At 39.6% G+C, this 19,817-nt stretch overlaps 1 protein-coding gene across 1 annotated transcript; it reads left to right on the forward strand.

The window, feature by feature from the left end:
• Positions 1-1,103: 1,103 nt before the first annotated feature.
• On the forward strand, positions 1,104-9,186 carry ndc80 (NDC80 kinetochore complex component). The gene is made up of 17 exons (XM_069683481.1): positions 1,104-1,153; positions 1,638-1,733; positions 2,162-2,245; positions 2,584-2,710; positions 2,902-3,074; positions 3,944-4,046; positions 4,195-4,284; positions 4,590-4,683; positions 4,866-4,966; positions 5,294-5,438; positions 6,676-6,881; positions 7,137-7,286; positions 7,472-7,561; positions 7,717-7,809; positions 8,007-8,137; positions 8,360-8,462; positions 8,627-9,186. The coding sequence occupies exons 1-17, from the start codon at positions 1,146-1,148 to the stop codon at positions 8,753-8,755; spliced, it is 1,923 nt and encodes a 640-aa protein (XP_069539582.1). The 5' UTR covers positions 1,104-1,145; the 3' UTR covers positions 8,756-9,186.
• Positions 9,187-19,817: the final 10,631 nt, after the last annotated feature.

Here is a 19,817-nt window from a genome sequence, read left to right on the forward strand (position 1 = left end):
AGCTTTTAGATATTTGAAGGAAAATAAGAAAAAAGAAAAAAAAAAAAAGAATTTTTATTTTTGTTCACTTTTATTTGTCCATGCTGTACAATGGCAGAGTCCTCTGAACATAATTTATTCTATTTCGAACTACGCATGCAGTATATGTGGCCTATTGCAGGAGGATATTTTGTAAATGTAGATTTTGTTGTATTAGGTCACCCTAGTAATAAGAGGAAAGGGGATTCACACCCTTTCAGTGGAACAAATACTGCAATAAATTTTCTACTTCTCTTTGTCACTTGTCTGCTCAAAGTGTTAATCTGATCTTTTCATTCAGCAAATGGAGAAAAGTATAGCACCTGGTTACTGCTAAAAAAAACAGACAGGCCTTAAAGGATGAAGAGGGTTGATTATTTACACATTAGAGAGCCAACTAAATCATACCAGATAAAAAAACATTTTTATTCTTTTCTGTGAAAATTAAGAAACAAACTCATCCAAAGACATGGATATAATTTGTGGTTTTGTTGTTTGTATAGTATTTGAATATACTATCACTACTATTTTCTTTAGGGTTATAATATGTGCTTTGGGGAATCAGTCTACAGCAATACAGAAGACAAAATATTAGTAACTGCATATGTCACTATGGATTTATTGGATGTTTTTTGTACCAGCTGTGTTTATTACTTAAAAGAGTATGATCTATTGTGACAAACATGTAAGACACATTTATAATTATTACACTTAGAAGAAGCCCGGTAGAAAATACTGTAATTTATTCTTGGATTTATCCTTATTTATACAGTCAATGGATTTATCCAGCGCTTGAATAATTCAATTTGTGTAATTAACACATTTACCCCCTTGGCCATTGTTTTTTAGATGGTCTTTACAATTTTCAAATGCTAGTAAAGAGATCTCACGTGCTAAAGAGAAGTTTGAGATTAGACTGCTCTTGATGTAGTTTTACTTGGGTGTGAGATAACGCTGGGGACACGTATTATATGAAAGAAGCGTTTCGAAGTCTGGACCAAACGGCTCGCCGTACTGTGATGACGTCATCGCCATCCGGCAGTTTGTATTGTTTTGGCGGGGTTTACAATTTTGTCCGTTTGGATGTTCGATTCATTTTGTAAACATTAGCTTCGCATCAACGCAATATGGAGCGGTATGTATTAATTTATAACAAGAATATTACTTAACGTGTTGTTGCGTTGCTAATAAGGCTGCAAACAACATTCTGAGCATAGTGTTGGATTTGTGACTTTCAAAGTTGACGTTATTTTCTCTAAACACTGGCCACAGTTAGCTAACGCTAGCTTATTGACGTTTGATACAAACGTTCTTAACCACTGTACTTGTAAAGTTAGGTGAATTGTACCGCCGATTTAAAGAGTTAGCTTGAATGTGAGTCACTGTTTTTAGTTTCTGTCCTTTTGGATTACTGACTGATTTTACAACATCGCCAGTTAACTAGCTAAGCTAACGTTACTGCTTTAAAGTTAACGTTAGCTTGCTGTTGGCATAGCTACTCTCGAAATATAGCCGATATTATCGCACAAATATATATCATATATTTTGGGGACTTTGTGAAATAGAATAATATCAGTGATGAACGGCATCTGCTTCTTTTCATTGTAACTTTTATCCAGCGGAAGGATGAGTCGAGCAACAGGCAGGCAGTCGGAGCTGCCGATGCGAGTGCAAGACAACAACAGGACGAGCATGGTGTATACAACGCCCCAGAGGTTGGTTGATAATAACTTTAGACAACATAGTTATTGAGCTTATATAAGGCTTTCTTATATACCACATCCAGAATCCACTCTTTTCCTGAAATATGTATGGTGGTTATTACCAAATGTGAACCACACCCACAGGATAAATTAAAGACTTAAGTTAGTAAACGTAGAAATGAGTACTTTACTAACGAACTACTTATAATAAGGAATAGTATCCAAAATATTACATTGAGAGTTATTAGATTCAACTACATATTGGTAGTCACAGAACAAACTGGGACAGAAAAACCAAGGCACGATCAATTTAGAAGCCTTCCATATATAGACTTCTATTTGTTTTTGGTAAGGGGAAAAATCAAGAATTGGTTAGAAAGCGTGTGCATGAATTACCAAGTGTAAGATATCACTTTATTCACACTTTCCTGTCTCTGCAGTAAACAGCCTTCGTTTGGAAAGCTCAACATACCCAAACCTCAGTCTGTGACCTCTGAGAGGCGGACCAGCTTCTTCGGTGGCCGGTATGTGAATGATATTTCAACAGTGTAAAAAACGCATTACATTATTCTTCATCAACAAAATCTAACCTTGTTCGTACCTAAGATTACAGTAGTATTAAGACTGAATAAAGTTAGTAACTAAAATATATATAGAGAGAGTGTAGATGCAAACTGTAGGTAAATTGTGTGAATATGTGTAAATAAAAAGGTGAATTCTATCTAAATTACCTTACCCAGTAATGAGTGTGTCTTTTGCTTATCCAGGAATAGATTTCCACATTGCCGTATATATGAAATATGTTTTTTTTTTTTTTTTGAGTTTACAAAATTAGGGTGTTATGTTAATGTTTTGACAACAGGACTAGTGGAGCCAGCATGCCACGCAACAGCATCATGTCAGGGTTTGGTGGAAGTGAGAAGATCAAAGATGCCAGGCCTCTGCATGATAAATCCTTCGTTCAGCAATGTATCAGACAGCTGCATGAGGTACAAACACATTATTACTAATTAATGCTGTTTATTTGTATTGTAAAACTCACACAAATCAAATGCTGTTGATGTTGCCGAGATGTGTGTAATTGAATTTTAGCTTAATCAAAAGTCATAAAGGTGTTGGATAATATGAGTGAGAGTCCATAGTTCTATCCAGCCTGATAATCAATGTTTTATCTCTCTAGTTCTTGACAGAGCAGGGTTACCCGGGCACTCTGGTAGCCAAGACCCTACAGTCTCCCTCTACAAAGGAGTTTGTGAAGATGTTTGAGTTCATCTACTGTCAGCTGGACCCAACCTTTGAGATGCCAAACTCAAAAGTTGAGGAGGAGGTTCCAGCCATATTAAAATCACTGAGGTATCTTTTGTATGAATTTGTATTGTACATAATTGTTTAATTTAGGATCACTACAGTCTTAAAGGGCCAGTTCACCGATTTTCAACCTCCTATCAACCAGTCCTATCATGCTATTATGGGGAGCTAATGCCAATATGATACGGAAAAAAGCATTTTTGCTCTGTGCCTTTTGAGGACACTATTCGCTTCTCCAATGGGCCCTGGAAAACCTCTGACAGACTATGTAAAATGCGTCATCTTGTGGAGGCCAGGGAGCTCGCTAAACTACACTTCCTCAATCTTGGATGCCCGCCTCCGATGTCATGTCTCGTTCAAAATCGTCAGGTTTGAAATGTAGACTGCAGACCTGAAGATTTTTTAGATGATCCACCGGTATGTTCTCGACGTATTTCAGATTCTGTACCGCTCTGAGTCATTGCCTACAGCGAAATGGTAGTATTTCACTCCAGCTGTATACACTCCAGTAGTATTTCACTCACTGGGTCGTTCCTTTCAGAAGGAGGGGCGCAATACACGCTGGGTGTTGTAGGAATGTAGAATGGGCGAAACCACGAGCTGTTTGTACAACTTTCTCCACAGCTATGGCGCCAATTTCAAATAATATTGCTTCTATCGATTACAGAGAACACTAGCTTTGACTGACAGTGGCTTTTTCCAGGGCCCAAATGCTCCTTTAAGTGCATATTTTAAAACATCAAAAACTACAATTACAGAAAGAGAATATTTTGAAAGAGCAACCTCACAAAACCAAATCATACTATAAGACATGTGATGTAAGTTAGGCAACATAAAGGCTCCTCATCTGTAGTTTAGGAACAGTTTTTGATGAATGTCTCTGCATTTATCTTTCTCCTTGTTTCTGCTTTAAGGTATCCATTTGTTCTCTCCAAGTGCTCAATGTATTCTGTTGGAGCTCCCCATACCTGGCCTCAGGCCCTCGGTGCTCTCATGTGGCTTATTGACAACGTCAAGGTGAGAAGCAAACACTTTGTAATAGGCAGTGAGTTAATGACTAAAACCAGGTCCATTCACATGATATGAAAGAATAAACTAAAGTAATTTCTGTTTGATGAGAGTTGATGAAGTTAACCAGGGCTGTGCTTTTCTCTGTGTCTGTCAGATTAACTGGAGTTTGAGTCGACAGGAGCTGCTGTTCAGTGACTTCTCTGAAGACGGTGACAATTTAGAGGAAGGGTCTGACTATAACAAGGTACTCTGACTCCTTTAACCAGCGCTAAGAGGCACTCTACTTCTAAAAAAACATTTAGAGACACGTCAAGAGCATGTACTTCTCACGTGTTGCTGGAATCAAACAATACAATACCACTTTCACTTGTTTACAAGCAGTTATTTTTTCATCCTACTGATATATACAGCCATTCAGTTAATCTCTCTGTATTTTCACCAGGGTCATAGTTGTCACAGAATTAAGCACTGAATTTTATCATTCATGAATGATCTTTGTTGTATACCTGATCTTTCTGTTGTTTCACTTCCTCTCCTGTTTCCTTGCAGCTCCTCCTGGACTACACAGCTGAGACATACTCCAAGTTCATGCAGGGCGATGACACCTTTGAGGATGAGGATGAATCATTCCTAAATAAACTCAGTGAGCGCAGCATCTCTCTATGAAATATATATATGTATTTTAATAATGAGTCAATTTCAAAGTATATTTGTGCAGATTCATTGTTTAATTGTTTCAACTAAGTTTTTAATGTGCAGGAGAAAAAGAAATTGACCCTTAAAAAATGTTGATATTAAAAAAATCCTCTTTGTTCGTCTTTCCAGAGAAGCTTTATAACGTTGACGAAGCCCTGCTGATGTCGATGGAGGAGAAGCACAGAATACTGAGTGAGGAGGTTGAACAACTGGAGAAGGAGAGCCAGACGGTCAGAATACTTTAACATTGACACTCACCAATATATTCAAATCCTTAAGGATCAGAACATTTCCATCACCATTTCTCAATTACTATAAGGGCAATTAATGTAATGCATTCATCTTAAGTGAAAATACAAAAAACTGAACATCACACAAACAACCCAGAACAAAAGGAAACAAAATGGAGATTTCTATGACGAATGGAGGTGTTATGATTATAAAGCTGTTGCATAGTGAACTCAGTTGTGCTGAATTTAGTCAGTAATATAAAAACATCTCTAAAGTGATCAACCATAAATCAGACCGATAACAGTTTGTCTCTTTCTCCTGAACAGGACCGTCTGATGACCAAGAGGATGGAAAGGATGAAGCTGCAGGCGGACCTCAAGAAACTCCAGAGTTATCGAAGTAGCCTGGACTCCTTTAAAGCCAACCTGGAGAACAAAGCTTCAGAACTGAAAGATGAGCTGGAGAACACTGGTAAATACAGGCAATAATGTGTTTCCTGTAACCAGGTCATCTAGTTGTGAGTTAACAGCACTCTTTCCTGGGATTCTTTCTCAGCCTGTTCAAAACATCTACATTAGGATTTTTTGAATAATAAGCCAATCAAGAGCTTAATTCACAGAGTTTTAAGGCAATGCACTGTTGCATTTACATTGTGCAAACATTCAGTCTGTTACGGTCTACTTGTGTTCATTTTAGGGATTGGTACCAAAACCCGGTATTAAATAGGCCCTGGTGCTGAAATATGAAATACCAGAGTATTGATAAGCTCCCGATGTTATTGATGCTGCTTTTGGTAATTGAGGACAGACAGGGGTCAGACGCAGGAGAAATTAAGGAAATACATTTCCTGTTTATTATTGCTACAAAACCGTTATCTAACAAATTTAATGTCACCAACTGTTTCTAATTTGCAATAAGAATCAGACACAGATGCATATTCCCAATCCCAAAGAGAGATCTCTCTCGCGGAGCCTGTGTGCAGGGGGGCGGTGCAGCTCTCTCTCACACACTCAGTGTGTGCAATACATCCTGCTCATTAGAGAACTAAACGATCAAAAGTGTGTTTAAACTTCACCAGAGTCATTGCCGACAATGCTCGTTGCCACAAGTGCAACAATCGTTTTGCTTGTAAGGGCGGAAACACGGGCAATCTGTCCAAACATGTGCCTGAAGTGCGTCATATACAAGCAGAGAAATGCACCGTTAGACTCCGGAGCTCGTAGTGTATTTCTCGTTGGCAGCCTACATGCATGCCCCACCCTTGTTGCTCTATGCCGCTGTATTTTCTTTTGCAGGAAATAATTTTTTATTTAATTTGTTTTGTTTTAGATTTCCATCATCACAAAATTGGAGTCTATTTCTAAACATTGCTGAGAATAAGGATTTTATATTTCAGAATAAAGCAATCTTAATTCTGTTCTTAATCCTTTTTTCTCTTGAAAAATAACAAAAAGAACTGATAAGAATACCATTAAAGTACGGGATCGTTAAGCAGTATCGACAAGAGTAATAATACTGTTAAAATCTTAATGATACCCGGTCCTAGTTCATTTAGTGCAAAAAACATCTCACACTTAGCGACATAGTTCTTTATTAGAAACTAAAGAGTATTGGATTAGCACACCTCTGCAAAGTGTTTTCCCCCAATCAGAACTAAGGATTGGATCTTGTTCCACACACATCATGTTTTTTCCTCCGTCTCATGCAGTCAGTCACCTGGAGTCTTTGAAACACGAGCGAGATGAACTGCAACAGCTCCTGCAGAACCAGAAGTTCACTCCAGCTGACGTAGAGAGGATCAACAGAGAGAAGAGGGAACTCCAACAGACCATCTCCAGCCTGAGCAAGTCTCTGGAAGAAGCTGAACAGCACAAGTGGAATGAGGAGATCGCTCTGGCCAAAGTGAAAGAGAAGGTATTGTATGCAAAGAGGAGCTGAAATAGTAACATTTGGTTACAATAGTATAGCATATGAAATGTCACAGTTTATCCCTCACTATTAAGAAGAAAGTGACTTTATGAATGTTGTGCTTTTTTGCTACCCCTTTAAAGTTAATATAGATGGATAGCAGATGGTGTCTTTCATCCAGTTGTATACATGACATTACATTTGACATGGTTTCTTGCCCCTCCTGTCTCTGTACTGTCCTGTTAATATCCTCAATCCCAGGCGGAGTTGAAGCTAGCAGAGTACCACAAGCTGGCCCGGAAACTGAAGCTGATACCACTGTCTGCAGAGAACGCCTGTGGTCACGACTTTGAGTTCAGGCCGTTTGAATTGGGACCAGGCGGTATGGTTCAGCATAAAACACAGATACAGGTACTTCCAGTTAATACAACCATTTGAATGAGTACAAGAGCATAGTGTACTCTGGCAAAGTTTTGTGTATGCTTTCTTTTATATTAACCTTGAATGCTTAACCCATTATAGGCTGTTGGAAATTAGACTTTTTGCGCTGTGATGATACATTTTGATAATGTTTCTACTTCTACTGTGTGCTGAAGATGCTCCTGAGAAAGCTGGTCAGTGATGTGGAGGAGGAGAACAGTCGATTAGCCAACATGAAGCTCAGTCTGGATGAGTCTTGTGAACAGGTAACAAAACTTACAGTAGAATTTCTTTTCCTGTATAAAATCTGTCACAGTTTGAGATCTTAAAAACGAGAGAACATCTTGGTTTAAAAGTTGTAGTTGAACTTTGCCTGGTTGTACGTGTGACATTTATAATGGTTTGTGTTTGTGCCTTCAAGGTGAATTCTAACATCTTGGACAAGTCCAATGACCTGAAACAGCTGAGAGAGCAGATTCGCAAGCTGGATGAACGATTGGGCTCCGACATGCAGGTACAGTCCATATAGTTCAGTCTGCATGTAGGTCAGTTTGCATCCGTACCACATTTAGACAAGCTATTTGTAGTGTGTGCGTTATAAGCTGAAAAGTAGGACTGACTTAACATTTAAACATGTTGGTGAGAAATTGCACAGTTGCATCAAATGTACTAACAATAGTAGTCTTTGTGTGTGTGTGCGTGTGTGTGTAGGAGCTGGCGAGGGAGGAACAGGACTGGGCTGAAGAGATGGAGTCAGTGGAGAACCATCGTAAGCTCCTTGAGAAGAAGGTTACTTATGGTTATGACGAGGCTGTGCAACAGCTGAAGGCAGCACAACAACAGTGAGTGACTGTTACATATGTATCATCTATATTTGTGTCCCAAGGAACACTTGATCCTGCTTTATGGCAGCTACAGAACAAAGCATTGTGAAGTGGCAAAATCAATGTCCCTGGAAATACTGTTTGAACTTACTGCCTACTTCAGTGGTGCGTCATGTGTGCGCTGTAACATCCTCAGTGTCCATGTTTATGCCAGTCCAAATGATGAACTCTTTGTTTCAGGTACCACCTGGTGCTGCAGGAGACCAATGAGGAGAGACGAACAGTAGCCAACAACCTTGCATCTGTTTTTACCACAGCGGCCAACCACCTGTCAATTACAGAGGTAACTTTCTTTCAGTCACTGTCTGACCCTTGGTGGTTGAGGAGTAATGGAAAGAAGGGAAGATAAGTCAAAGGAGCAGTTATTTAATTTAACCTTTCCATACAAAAGTAACAGTTCTAATACCTGCATGTGTAATATAACCCGTTGTGATTTCTGTACAACAGAAGTGTCTGGATGATCTGCACAGCAGAGTGCAGCGTGGCTGCTATAAAGCTGTAGAGGAGGATGAGGCTGCTGTGCAGAAGCTGCGGGAAACTCTGAAGAGCTTCGTATCCAAGGCAAACACTTTATAAAGTGAGGCAGAAGGATGGAGGGCTGCAAGTCTGCAGGATGGAGGTGATTTCAGAGACTGTGGAAGTGTGGGATTTCCCGTTTAATTTTTTCCATCCTTGAAAAAAGAAACGATTTACTTAATTATTTAGATTTTCATTCATTTGTTATTAACAGCTTCTGAAATGTCTTACATGGCTTATAAATTTTCGATTAACAAAGATGAAAACCCCTTTGCTACAAGTCGGTTTTCTGTGTATAAGTTATTCTGATTTTAGTCTCAGCAGTGTTTTCCTGCCCTCACAGATACATTGTAAATACAAAGTTGTTGCATAAAGATTTGAAGTCTGCATGCATGTTCTTTTAGTTATCTGGTACAAACTTCAGATTTTAATGTTTGTGAGTCATTCTGTATCACTTTTTTTATTATTAAACATTTGTAAGCAAAATTAAAAAAAACTTTAAAACCCTCAAATTTCTATTTAAAATTATTTTATCTTCATCAACAAGACGGCAGAGAAAGCTGATTTTGCATCATGAAACACTTTGATTCATTTTAGTCAAATATTGTCCGTACTGTCGGGCCTTCCACTCTTGTAGTGTACCTCATTGGATCGGTGTGTTGTGCTGAAGCCACTAGAGGGCGACAAACACCACTGGTTGCTGAACCTCAGTCAGGTTGCTTATTGGCTAAAAACATTAATGTGAACTTTCTGTTATGTTCTCTTTAATTTGCTCACTTACAGTTTTTAACCTAGTTACTTCTTTGAAATAAGCACAGTGTGGCACCTTATTTTTCCCTTCTTTCTTTGTTGATTGGGAATCGACAGCAGAAAAACACCACCTTCAGTTGTTGGAATGCTGCTAGTACTAACTGATACACTTTAGATTTGTTTGCTCACACATGGTTGGTCCTGTCTTGATGTATTTTAGACCCAACTTCAATTGAGATTTTACTACAAACCCAATAAGCTGTGGATTTATTAACTGTCAGAAACTGGTGTGTGCAAACTTAGCCTAACAAGTACATTTCAAGCATAGTTTCCATTTGTGTCTCAATGAGCTATTTTTACCGAGCCAATTAAAGCATTTCAACTCCAGCTATTAGCCAAAACCCACAAACCCGGCGGGCTCATTAGTGCATAAAGTGGTTAGTTAAGGAGCACCTCTGGAAGGAGAGTTTATTGCATAATCATCTGGCGGCGGCAACATTGTTGGTTTGGGCACAAACATCTCTCTACAGTGCTTTTCCACGTCATGATGCAGATCAGTCAGTGTACCTGTTTCCACTGAACCCTGCTTGGCCTTCAGTACTTTTCCCTTTTCAACATTTCAGTCCAGACATTCAATCCAGATACCCTGTGGCAAATTCAAACCACAGTTTAAGTTCACTTAACGTTAAAAAAATATTTCAGAAACTTTAAATACCTTCGGTTATTTAGCTGGTGGGAGTGTATCATATTATATCGGCCCTGATCCAGGGTTCGTCAGACTGTGTTACGAAACTTTAGGGTTCACAGACTCAGAGGATCTTTGTCAAATAAAGATGTCTGTTGTTTGACACGCTGGGGTTGATTTACGACTTCAAGTGCGTCTGTTTTCAATTCACTTCACAATAGTTCCACAATTACGGGAGAATCCTTCCTGAGAAACAACACGGTTTTGTTTTTCATGTTGTATTTTTGGTTTTGTTTGTATTTTTCTTTTCTAATATAAAGTGTTCAGTGTGTTAATGCACGAACATGAAGAGAGAAATTTGTTGCAACAATACGTCAAACCCCAGTAAGTGTCCTTCCACTGTTGAAAAGCATGAGGGTATAATAATTAAAATACTTATAATACTTTAGAGCTGAAACAATTAGTCGAGTTCTTGATTTGTCAATTGACGGAAATCAGTGAATATGATTAATAAACATCTGTGAGTCAATTTTGCAGCAAAAAAATGACCGACATTCACTTGGTTCAAATGCAAGAATTTATTGTTTTTCTCTGTTTAATATTATTATAAAAGGAAAATGAGATGACTGAGTTATCGACTGTTGAGACAAAACAAGACATTCAAAGTGGTCACTTGTGGAGCTGAGAAATAATAATTCACACCAAAGCATATTTTTATTATGTTTTTATATTGTATTACATATTCAAGACTAAATAATTGTTGGAGAAAAAAAGCTGTTCATAATTCCATAATAGCAATAATCCGTTTAAATCCTTCAGTGCTTCACAAAGACAAAATAACTTCAATAATAACTGCACATCATAGACTTGTGATTTCTACCAAATGGACGATGTTCTGCAGTAAAGTGTTGCAAACGAGGCAGAAGTGTCATCCTGGGATTTGGGGAAATGGATGGCCTGACTAAAAACTCCTCATCGTGTCGGTACAGTAAAGTCGAAGATGCTTTTACAAGAGGAGCGTTTGACAAAGCGTCAGCGCTGCGAGCGTGAGAGAAATGTTTTGGCAGATGTGATGAGGAGAGATGAGGTGATTGTGAGGGGCTCCATGGAGAGAGAGGGAATGAAAAATGTGATGGATAACTTCCACCACTAGCAAGGGCAACCCCCATGTGTGTGTGTGTGTGTGTGTGTGTGTGGGGACGGGGTGAGTGCAGGAAGTCAAAGGAAAGGCTGGTACCATGTGTTAACAGCTACAGAGACTTAATTCAACTAAACAGGGCTGACCTGGGTGTGTTTATCAGATCCCATACAGACAGGTGGCATCCATAAAGGCCTAAGTGAGTGTCTGCTCATGCATAGATTTGCGTGCTTATTTCTGCTTAAACTGATGTTTGTAATTAGTTTGCTTGTTCCAATGTTTGTTACGTGATTATTATGTGCATGTGTGTGTGTATGTTCTCCTAAGTTGCTTGTGGCCCTCAGCCTCTATGGCCCTATTTTGTCACGGATCATTGCATCCGAAGACATGCACCATGAATTCTTTATACACTGTATGTTCCTGCTCTCACACAGGGGAAGTCAATACGAGCAGGTCGAGGGCAAAAGCCTAACTCTTCCTGGGATCGTGTTTGCGCTTAACTCCCCGTGGGCCTCTGGGAGAAGGGAGACGTAAGGAGAAAAAAATCTTAAAAACAAAGCTAAAACTCAGCTTCTCCTCCCCCCTGCTCCGTGCCCTGGAAAAAAAAGTGTGTGTAGTTGCTTCACCTCGAGGCTTTCACCAGAGGCAAGGTGTTAATGTGGAGTCTTATTGGGGGTTAATCTCACCAATCTGCCACTGGAGTAATCTGTTCTACAGATGTGGGAAGTGGAGTCAGGGAGCGAGGAGAAGATAAAGAGAGAAAGCTATTTTCTTACTCCCAGCTCCCTGTCAAAACACCATTGTGTGTAGCTAAAATCTGTCTTCCTTAGATCTACATTATGACTCGCTCTGGCATTTTTATTTCTGTTCCAGCAACTAATTGTCTCCAGATTTAGAAGAAAGATCTACTTCTGCTAGCTGCGGTGCAAACACGCACAGACATGGTGACGCAACAGTTGTAATAAGATTCAGATTTGGGGGGAAAAATCTCTCTTGTTGCACAGGAGAGACAGTTGTTAACATTTTGACTTCAGCGCAGTCATTAATAACAATATCACAGTGATAGAAAGAATAATACAACATTAGCTTGTCTGAGTGGATATATAATGCTTTGCGAATGTTGAAAACAATATTGGATTCCCAGCGGCTGGGTTTTAGTTAAGTTTAGTTTACTGTTTTTCTGCTGTAGAAGGGGCAATATATGCTTTAAGATTAGATTTGCAAGTTTACGGCCCACTGATGAAAGCGTTTGCATTTGCAGTATTACAGACTGGGTGTCTGTGGCGACTTCACAAGTGCTGGAACAAACAAAGAAAAGATCGATGACTACAGATACAACTTCAAAAATAAGTGAAAATCCAAAGAAAAAGAAACAAATTCGACGCCCAGATGAAGGCAAACAGTCCAAAAAGGAAAGCAACCATCAGGAAAATCAACAGTTAAAACTGGAGAAAACTGAGGATGCCACACGTACAACACTGTCTGGATGTCTGGCAAGTGTGTTCCCGCAAGTACCGTTTATCGCCATAGGTGCCGCCAAAAAGAACGAAACTGGTATCTTCCAGATTACAACTTTAAGTTTAATATTTAGTAACGTGCATTCCAATCATACCTGGGATAATTTCATCCTGTTTCCCTGTAGTAGTATTATGTGTTTTTGTATAAACAGTCCAGCCCCCTCATAGCTCCCCCAATAACAATTCCCATGTGTTGCTACTGTTTAGCCTTTAAATCAAGTGGTCCCTGAAAGCTGGTCTAAGCTGAGAAGTGCCTCTTGTTTTCAGAGCATCTTTGCTGCGTCCACTATAATTTTAGAGGGGGGTATGATCAGCCAACATCTTTTCAATTGTGGACCATTTGTCTGCCATGCAACCCTGTGGACTGTACTAAATTTTAGTGGTATGCTGGACTTCAACTGCTGTCCTCTCATACAGATCGACAAGGAACTGTGGCAGACTCTGGAAGTACAGAGCAGTAAGATGTCAGCCAGCATCTTCTATTCCTCGCCTGCAGCAACACGGCAACAGTACAGGAAAAACATATCATATAGTTGCTTGGTTTTGATTGCTGTGTGAGAAATGGATCCAAATACTTCTCTACTTTTCTCTGCTTATGACCAGTACACCACCATATATACAGATGGTTGAACAGCCTCCCAGAAGGCAGGGAAAACCTCATCCAGCGGAGATCATGTATAGAAGCAGAAACTATCAGATAAACGACACTTTCATGACACTTTCACGGCTTTCACTGCTTCTGCAAGAGATCCCCAGTTTTAAGGAAGAAACTAAACCACTGGAGTACATCTAAAAACATTGAGTGTCCAAACGGCCCCGAGCTTCCTCGACTACAAAAGTACTCTCAAAACATTGTCTCAAGAAACTCCTGAAAAAAGTTATTTAAAAAGTCCGTCCTTTATCCAAGTCTAACACGAGTGTGAAGTGTCTACTTCTGTCATAACAAGTGTGTGAGCCACAGCTTTTTCCTCGTGCTCTCCCACTGCTCCCGAAGCTCGTGCGAGGCCGAGGGCTTCCTTCTTGTTATGGTTCTTTTGATGACAGTGTGCTGTGTTGACGTTATGGCAGCTTCCTGTGTGACTGCAGCGCCTGTTGACAGTTTCCTGTGTGTTTCGGCCTCGGTGTGAAGTGCTGTAATCAGGGTATCTTTTGTTGAATGATAGCCTCAATGAGTGACCAGTTTACACACAGCAGGTTTTTCCATTTCAGCTCGCTCATATTTCAGCAAAGGCACGAAACATAACAGTTTCTCAAAAACATTATTCTTTTGTGTCAGGACAATTTATCTGCAGACTCCACAGTGTGGAGGATACACCACAGGAAACGTGTCCCACAGTGATGCTGCGATCCCATAGAGCTACAAAAAAAGACTTTGACACAACTTTGCCTTTGCACACGATTGTTTTTGGAGCACTTTTTGTAGTGTAACCAAAGCTTAACACCTAATTTTAATATCAAGACGAAATATGGCAGGACCATGCTTCCTAAAGTTCTTTACCCTTTTGTCCCCAAATAAGAAATTCATGTTGATGCCAAAAGTAGAGTGCACACAGGCTTGAAATAAGACGCATAAAAATAATTAAATAAAACACCACATGCTTAAATATCCTGACTTTAGTCTCTCCTTTGAGTTAAGCTAAAACATTTATTTCTGTAACATCTTTTCATTACACTTTCAATAATCACTACGGAAGCCCTAAGCGGACATGCATTCATACATTTTATTTACTCAGTTTAGCTGTGATAACGAGTAATTTCCAGCTGTTTTTCGACTTGTTGCGATATCTCGAGATAACAACGCTGCACCACAGTAACATAAGATGATCATAACTCATATCCCCAGAGTTGCACCTCATTAGTGTGGGCAAAAGCATGGTGTGTTCTAGTCTGTAATATCAGTGACCAGCCTATTGTTTTCTAGATTGCCGTAAGTGATCCCACTATCACGAGAAAACCAGCTTTGTTATCTCGAGATGAGTCCAGATCTCGAGAAAACAACTGGAATCGATTTGATTTGCTATCAGGAGAAAATGGAGTAAATAAAATGTATGGATACATGTCCAGTTAGGGCTTCCGTAGGTAACATCCGCCGGGTTAATTTACTTTTAAATTTACAAGACTCTGAGCCTTGCAACCTCATGATGACAAGACTAAATTGCCGATTCAACAACTGACACATTATATGTTAATTACAGAGCTAAGGTTACCATAAAATCTGGAAAATAAATCGCACCAGAATATCAGACGCAGTCTATTTTTGGGGTGTCCCCGAGGAAAAAGGGTTTTCTCTTTATTAATAAAAGCTTGTATACAAGTTATTTTAACTCTATTTCAGTTTATTTTCATTTGAAACACACACAAATTACAGCCTACCATCTGCTTTCACCATGTCGAGTTTGCAATCCTGCTAGCCACCGGTGCTGTAGCTAGCAGTAGCTGACAGCATACGGTGACGTTGATTGTTGTGAGGGTGGGGCGGCTGCTATGGCGATCATGACGGTGCATGTCCGTGACAAAGCATTAGCAACAATCATGTTAGTTTGGAAAACAGCACTGGGGCATTGTGGCGGCTTGGACCCGGAAACAGTTTAATGTGGAGACGTGATGTAAACACTTAACAACCAGATAGCACCATCGTCTGGGTAAAATACATTAACACAATAACATACCTCTCTGCATTATATACTGGTATATTGCTCACACCGGTATATAAGTGTTATAATCAATGTATAATCATGGGTCTCTGATATGCAAACTTAAGATATATACATTTTTATAAATGTTGCACTTTTGGATGTTTTTAATTTAGTTGTATTCAGTTAAATGTCACATCAAGAGAGTGAAGGAAAATTGTTCTTTTTAGCTCAGATAGTTTGGAGTTCACTCCATTGCTGTCTGTGTTCCTCAAAGGTTAGAGCACAGCAGAAACATGACAGAGGTCAATGTTTTATTTCCTGTTGTGGTAATCCCTGTGTTGTAGGGCACGTCCAACCATATGGCAAAACTTAAATGAATCGAAGGCCACATTACCATGCCCTGTTTTCCTTCTCCTTCCACTTTCTATTAGATCACAGTAAAAAGTAGCTGAAAACCTACCAGACATAATCACTGTGTGTGTCTCTGTGTGTGAGTGTTTATACATACATGACATGTCCGTGTTAAGCTCCTGCATGCTCGCTCACAGATTACACATGCATGTGGATCTTTGTCAGAACTAGATGATGTGTTTGGGTGAATAACAGGGTAACTGAGCGTGAGATATCACATTTCCATCAGCCCTGTCTCTGCTCACTCAGGTCTGGATGGGGGTTATTAAGGCACTACGAGGGGGCATGAGGGGGTCATTGTGGACTATGAGAGGTTATGGAGGGGTTATTAAGGGTCTGTGAGTCAGAGGTTTGAACTGTTTGCTCCCTGCTTTTGCTCTGTGAGTCATTTTCTGGCTTAGTAGGATCCATTTCAGGGTCCATTCACCTCAGGGGGGAAACAGATGTCTGTTAGAGGATCAGAGGCTTGTAAATACTTGTGTAGGTATTTCTGGGATCTTACACACTGATGTTTATATGATCATTTGGTAATGACAGCAATATTTGGTGGTAATTCCTTTCATCTACTAAGAGCCCGCCTCCTCTGCAACATCTCTCTTGTTTGTTTTCTTTGCTCACTATTTCATGCAGCAAAAACAACGTGGTCATACAAAGTGACACTTGGCTCAAATATTTAGATATCACTGAGGTGTAAATCTTTGTCCTAACTTGCAACAACCCCTTATCTTGTTGTTTTCATGCTGTGCATTTTCCTTAATAGACAAAGATGCTAAAACACAGCTATCAAGGAGGAAGTCATGCATCCATGGTTGGGAAGCCCATATTATTTTAGCACCCAGATGTATGGTTGATTTATGTGTACACATATGGTTTGGTGGTGTGTCAATTTTTAGTACACTGCAGCGTTGTTCTTTCCCATTTGGCTCGAGTGTGTAAAATGGAGGTGGTTTGTGTTAGATGATAAAGATACAGTAAATATTTGTCTGTTTGTGTTGTGTATTTGTGTATGTTGTGTTTTCTGTTAGACACCCAAGCCAACTCTTTAATGTGGTGTTTACCACAGTCATGCACATCAAATTAGGGATCTTCAGACGCAAACGAGCACACACACATACAAACAGACAGGGCTGCATCTCTTTCAAAAAAGACAGTTTTATAAAGAAATCATAAAACTTTGCCTTTGTTGCCGATAAATTCTAATATACAAAACATAAACAAGGTCACAACTATGATCTAGTATGTGTTATTACACAGCTGTGTTAAATACTTGGCTCTGATTGGTTAATTACGGCATTCCAAGGTCTGCTATTTCTCGATAGCCGACCATTGTTATGAAGAACAGACTGTTGCTAGGGATGCGGCTCCTAATCAAAGACAAAAGAACCCAAGCAACATGGCCAAAGATAGCTAAAGATGTAAATGTAAAAACATGGCAGAGAGAAAAACTGAGGATTAAGGGTAAAAGGAGTATAACAGTAGTAGTAGTAGTATAATATAAAAAATAAATGAAATATAACAATAGGACATAGATGACAAATCGGCACATCGGATGCTTACTTTCCCAAATATTCCTTAGTCTTAAAGTATTTTACAAAACTCAGCCAGTCACGGCTCCAAGTCGATCAGAACTAAAACCTGAATAATTTTCTTTAGTGTGTAAATCAATACTTTCCTCCCTTTCCCCCCCTTTTCTTTTCCATTGTTTTATTCTGGGCCAAGATCTCGACCGTTTTTTCCGAGAGTAGTAACCCTCTGAAGACATCTCAACGAGTTTTGATGTGTCTTATTTACGAGGCGTAACTGCAGTTACAGAGGGTGAAAGAGTCAGAAGCCCTCGCTACAGATCCTTTGCATACCACGAAGGTGTTTATGGAGGAAGCGAGAGGTTCCTCCCTTTAACACCAGGGAATATACACACAGACACACGCACAGAGGTACTTGTGGATTTACACGTACAAACACGGGAGGCTGCAGATATAAGGCCAAGTCCTGCGTTTAATACACAGGGGGTAAAAGAGAACTAGAAAACAGAAGGACTGAAGCCTGGAGACATTAATGGATGAAGCAAAGGGACATCAAAAAGCAGGGGGACATGAGGAAGAGGTCGGAGGGCACGGAGAGATGAAGGAGGTAGTGAAAGATACAAGGATGGAGGGATAGTGAGGAGCGAGGAAGGGATAAGGGAGGCCTGCTGTATCCTCATGAGGGAAGAATAAATGGTGAGTTAGTGGTCTGGTTTGCCTCCTGTGGTCTTAAACACACATCCACACACACACACACACACACACACACACACACACACCACTCACACCACTACTGTGTTTACAAAGGAGATTAGAGCAGTTCCACTCTGTACCTCAGCGCAGCACAGCCATGTGTGTAAACGATGAGAGGAATGTACACTGATGTATTGACAATGTATGCTATGTACATTCTGTATCATTTATAACCTTCATAACTCCAGAGAGAACAGCTGTAGCGTGTAGTCATGTAACTCCCAAAATCATGTTTTTTATGTCAAGTGTCACATGGTTCCCTGTGAATGGAGCACACAACATGATAAAAGACCTGAGATTTTAATTATTTTGTAAAAGAATTTTATGGCTTTGAAAGCTGTTCAAAGTTTCTGTTTGATGTTGTTCAGTCCAACTGACGTTTTTAGAGATTTAGTAGATTTTGACCCCCAGATACTGAACCTTTGTGCAGAGATAATATGTCTCTCTTGGTTTGTAGAATGTTCATTCTTGACCTTGGAAACAGCAGGAGAAAAAAGCTTTTAATCAAACCATGATATTTAGAAGGATACCTCACAAAGTTTGTGGTTTTTAAATACAAACAGTTTAGCCTTTGGCTAACAGTTCAGTCTAGCAGTTCAAATAGTTATTTTCAGGCTAGCTAACAGTAAAGTTAAGCAGTGAAAACTGTTTGATCAGCCAAGTGGTCAGTTTAACATTTAAACAGTTTGTTACAGGTGTAAAACAGTTTGCGTTAGCTAAAAGTTATATTTAGCAGTAGTACAGCTTAGTTCAGGTTAGCTAACACTCAGGTGAGCTGTGAACGCAGTGAAAACGGTTTTGTGGTTAGCTAGCAGTTTAGTTTAGCAATTAAAACTGAACCTTTCAGGTTAGCTAACACTCAGTTGAGCTGCTGAAAAACACTAGATTCAGGTTAGCTAACATGTTAGCCGTGAAAACTGTTTTGTTGTAAGCTAGTCGGTCAGTTTAGCAGTTAAAACTGTAACTTTTAGGTTAGTTAACTAACTTCAACTGTTGGCTAAAGTTGGTTTAGGTTGGGTAACGTTGTTTAACACATGAAACAGTTGGTTCAGGTCATAGAAAAGAGAATTTTGCTCCGTGTTCACAGAGCTGTTGCTGTGCTTTTAAACATACCACTTTAACGTCATCTGTTTGCGTTACAAGAGTAGTAGACCTGTAAGACTTCTCATTTTCCTTTGGAGAGTGCTTTGTAAATTCCAGTTTGGGTTCATAGCAGCCCATTTGTGATTCATGCAGGCTTTGAAGTCATGGTGTGAAAAAGCAAAAGGGAGTGGGTTGGAGCGGTACTAAAGGAAACACTCTAAAATATCTGCCACGCGTCCTATCCAAAGCCTTTCCTCTTTCCGTGCGTGCTCCCAACTCACTCACAACAATTCAGTATTGCAGCCAATTTTGGATAATGGTTAGCAAACAGTTCAGAGCCATTAAAAAGATCCGGTTAGTTAACATAATGTAAGCAGTTAAATCAGTTGGTTCAGGTTAGCTGTAGGTCTGCTGAGTAGCTACATTGCTTTCGGTTAGTAACTTGCTCAAGGACTCCATCACTCTCTGTGCTGACTGAGCTACAACCTTTACAGAAACTCTCTCTCTCCAATTGTGAAAAACATTCCTGAAAGAGAATATAAATCTAAATTGATGACAGCCTGAATCTCTTGACAGCCAGGTTAACAGTTAAGAGTGTTAACAGACAAGAAAAGCAATTCTCAGAA

Source organism: Semicossyphus pulcher, unplaced genomic scaffold (assembly GCF_022749685.1).
Source record: "Semicossyphus pulcher isolate SPU_LCO1_2020_fin unplaced genomic scaffold, fSemPul1.0.p SCAF_6, whole genome shotgun sequence".
In the NCBI taxonomy this organism is placed as follows: domain Eukaryota; kingdom Metazoa; phylum Chordata; class Actinopteri; order Labriformes; family Labridae; genus Semicossyphus; species Semicossyphus pulcher.

What these genes read in the sequence shown, in the direction of transcription:
- ndc80 (XM_069683481.1), top strand. An exon ending in AAGGGTCTGACTATAACAAG is followed by an intron (nt 4,285 to 4,589) that starts GTACTCTGACTC and finishes GTTTCCTTGCAG; the next exon opens with CTCCTCCTGGACTACACAGC. An exon ending in GATTGGGCTCCGACATGCAG is followed by an intron (nt 7,810 to 8,006) that starts GTACAGTCCATA and finishes GTGTGTGTGTAG; the next exon opens with GAGCTGGCGAGGGAGGAACA.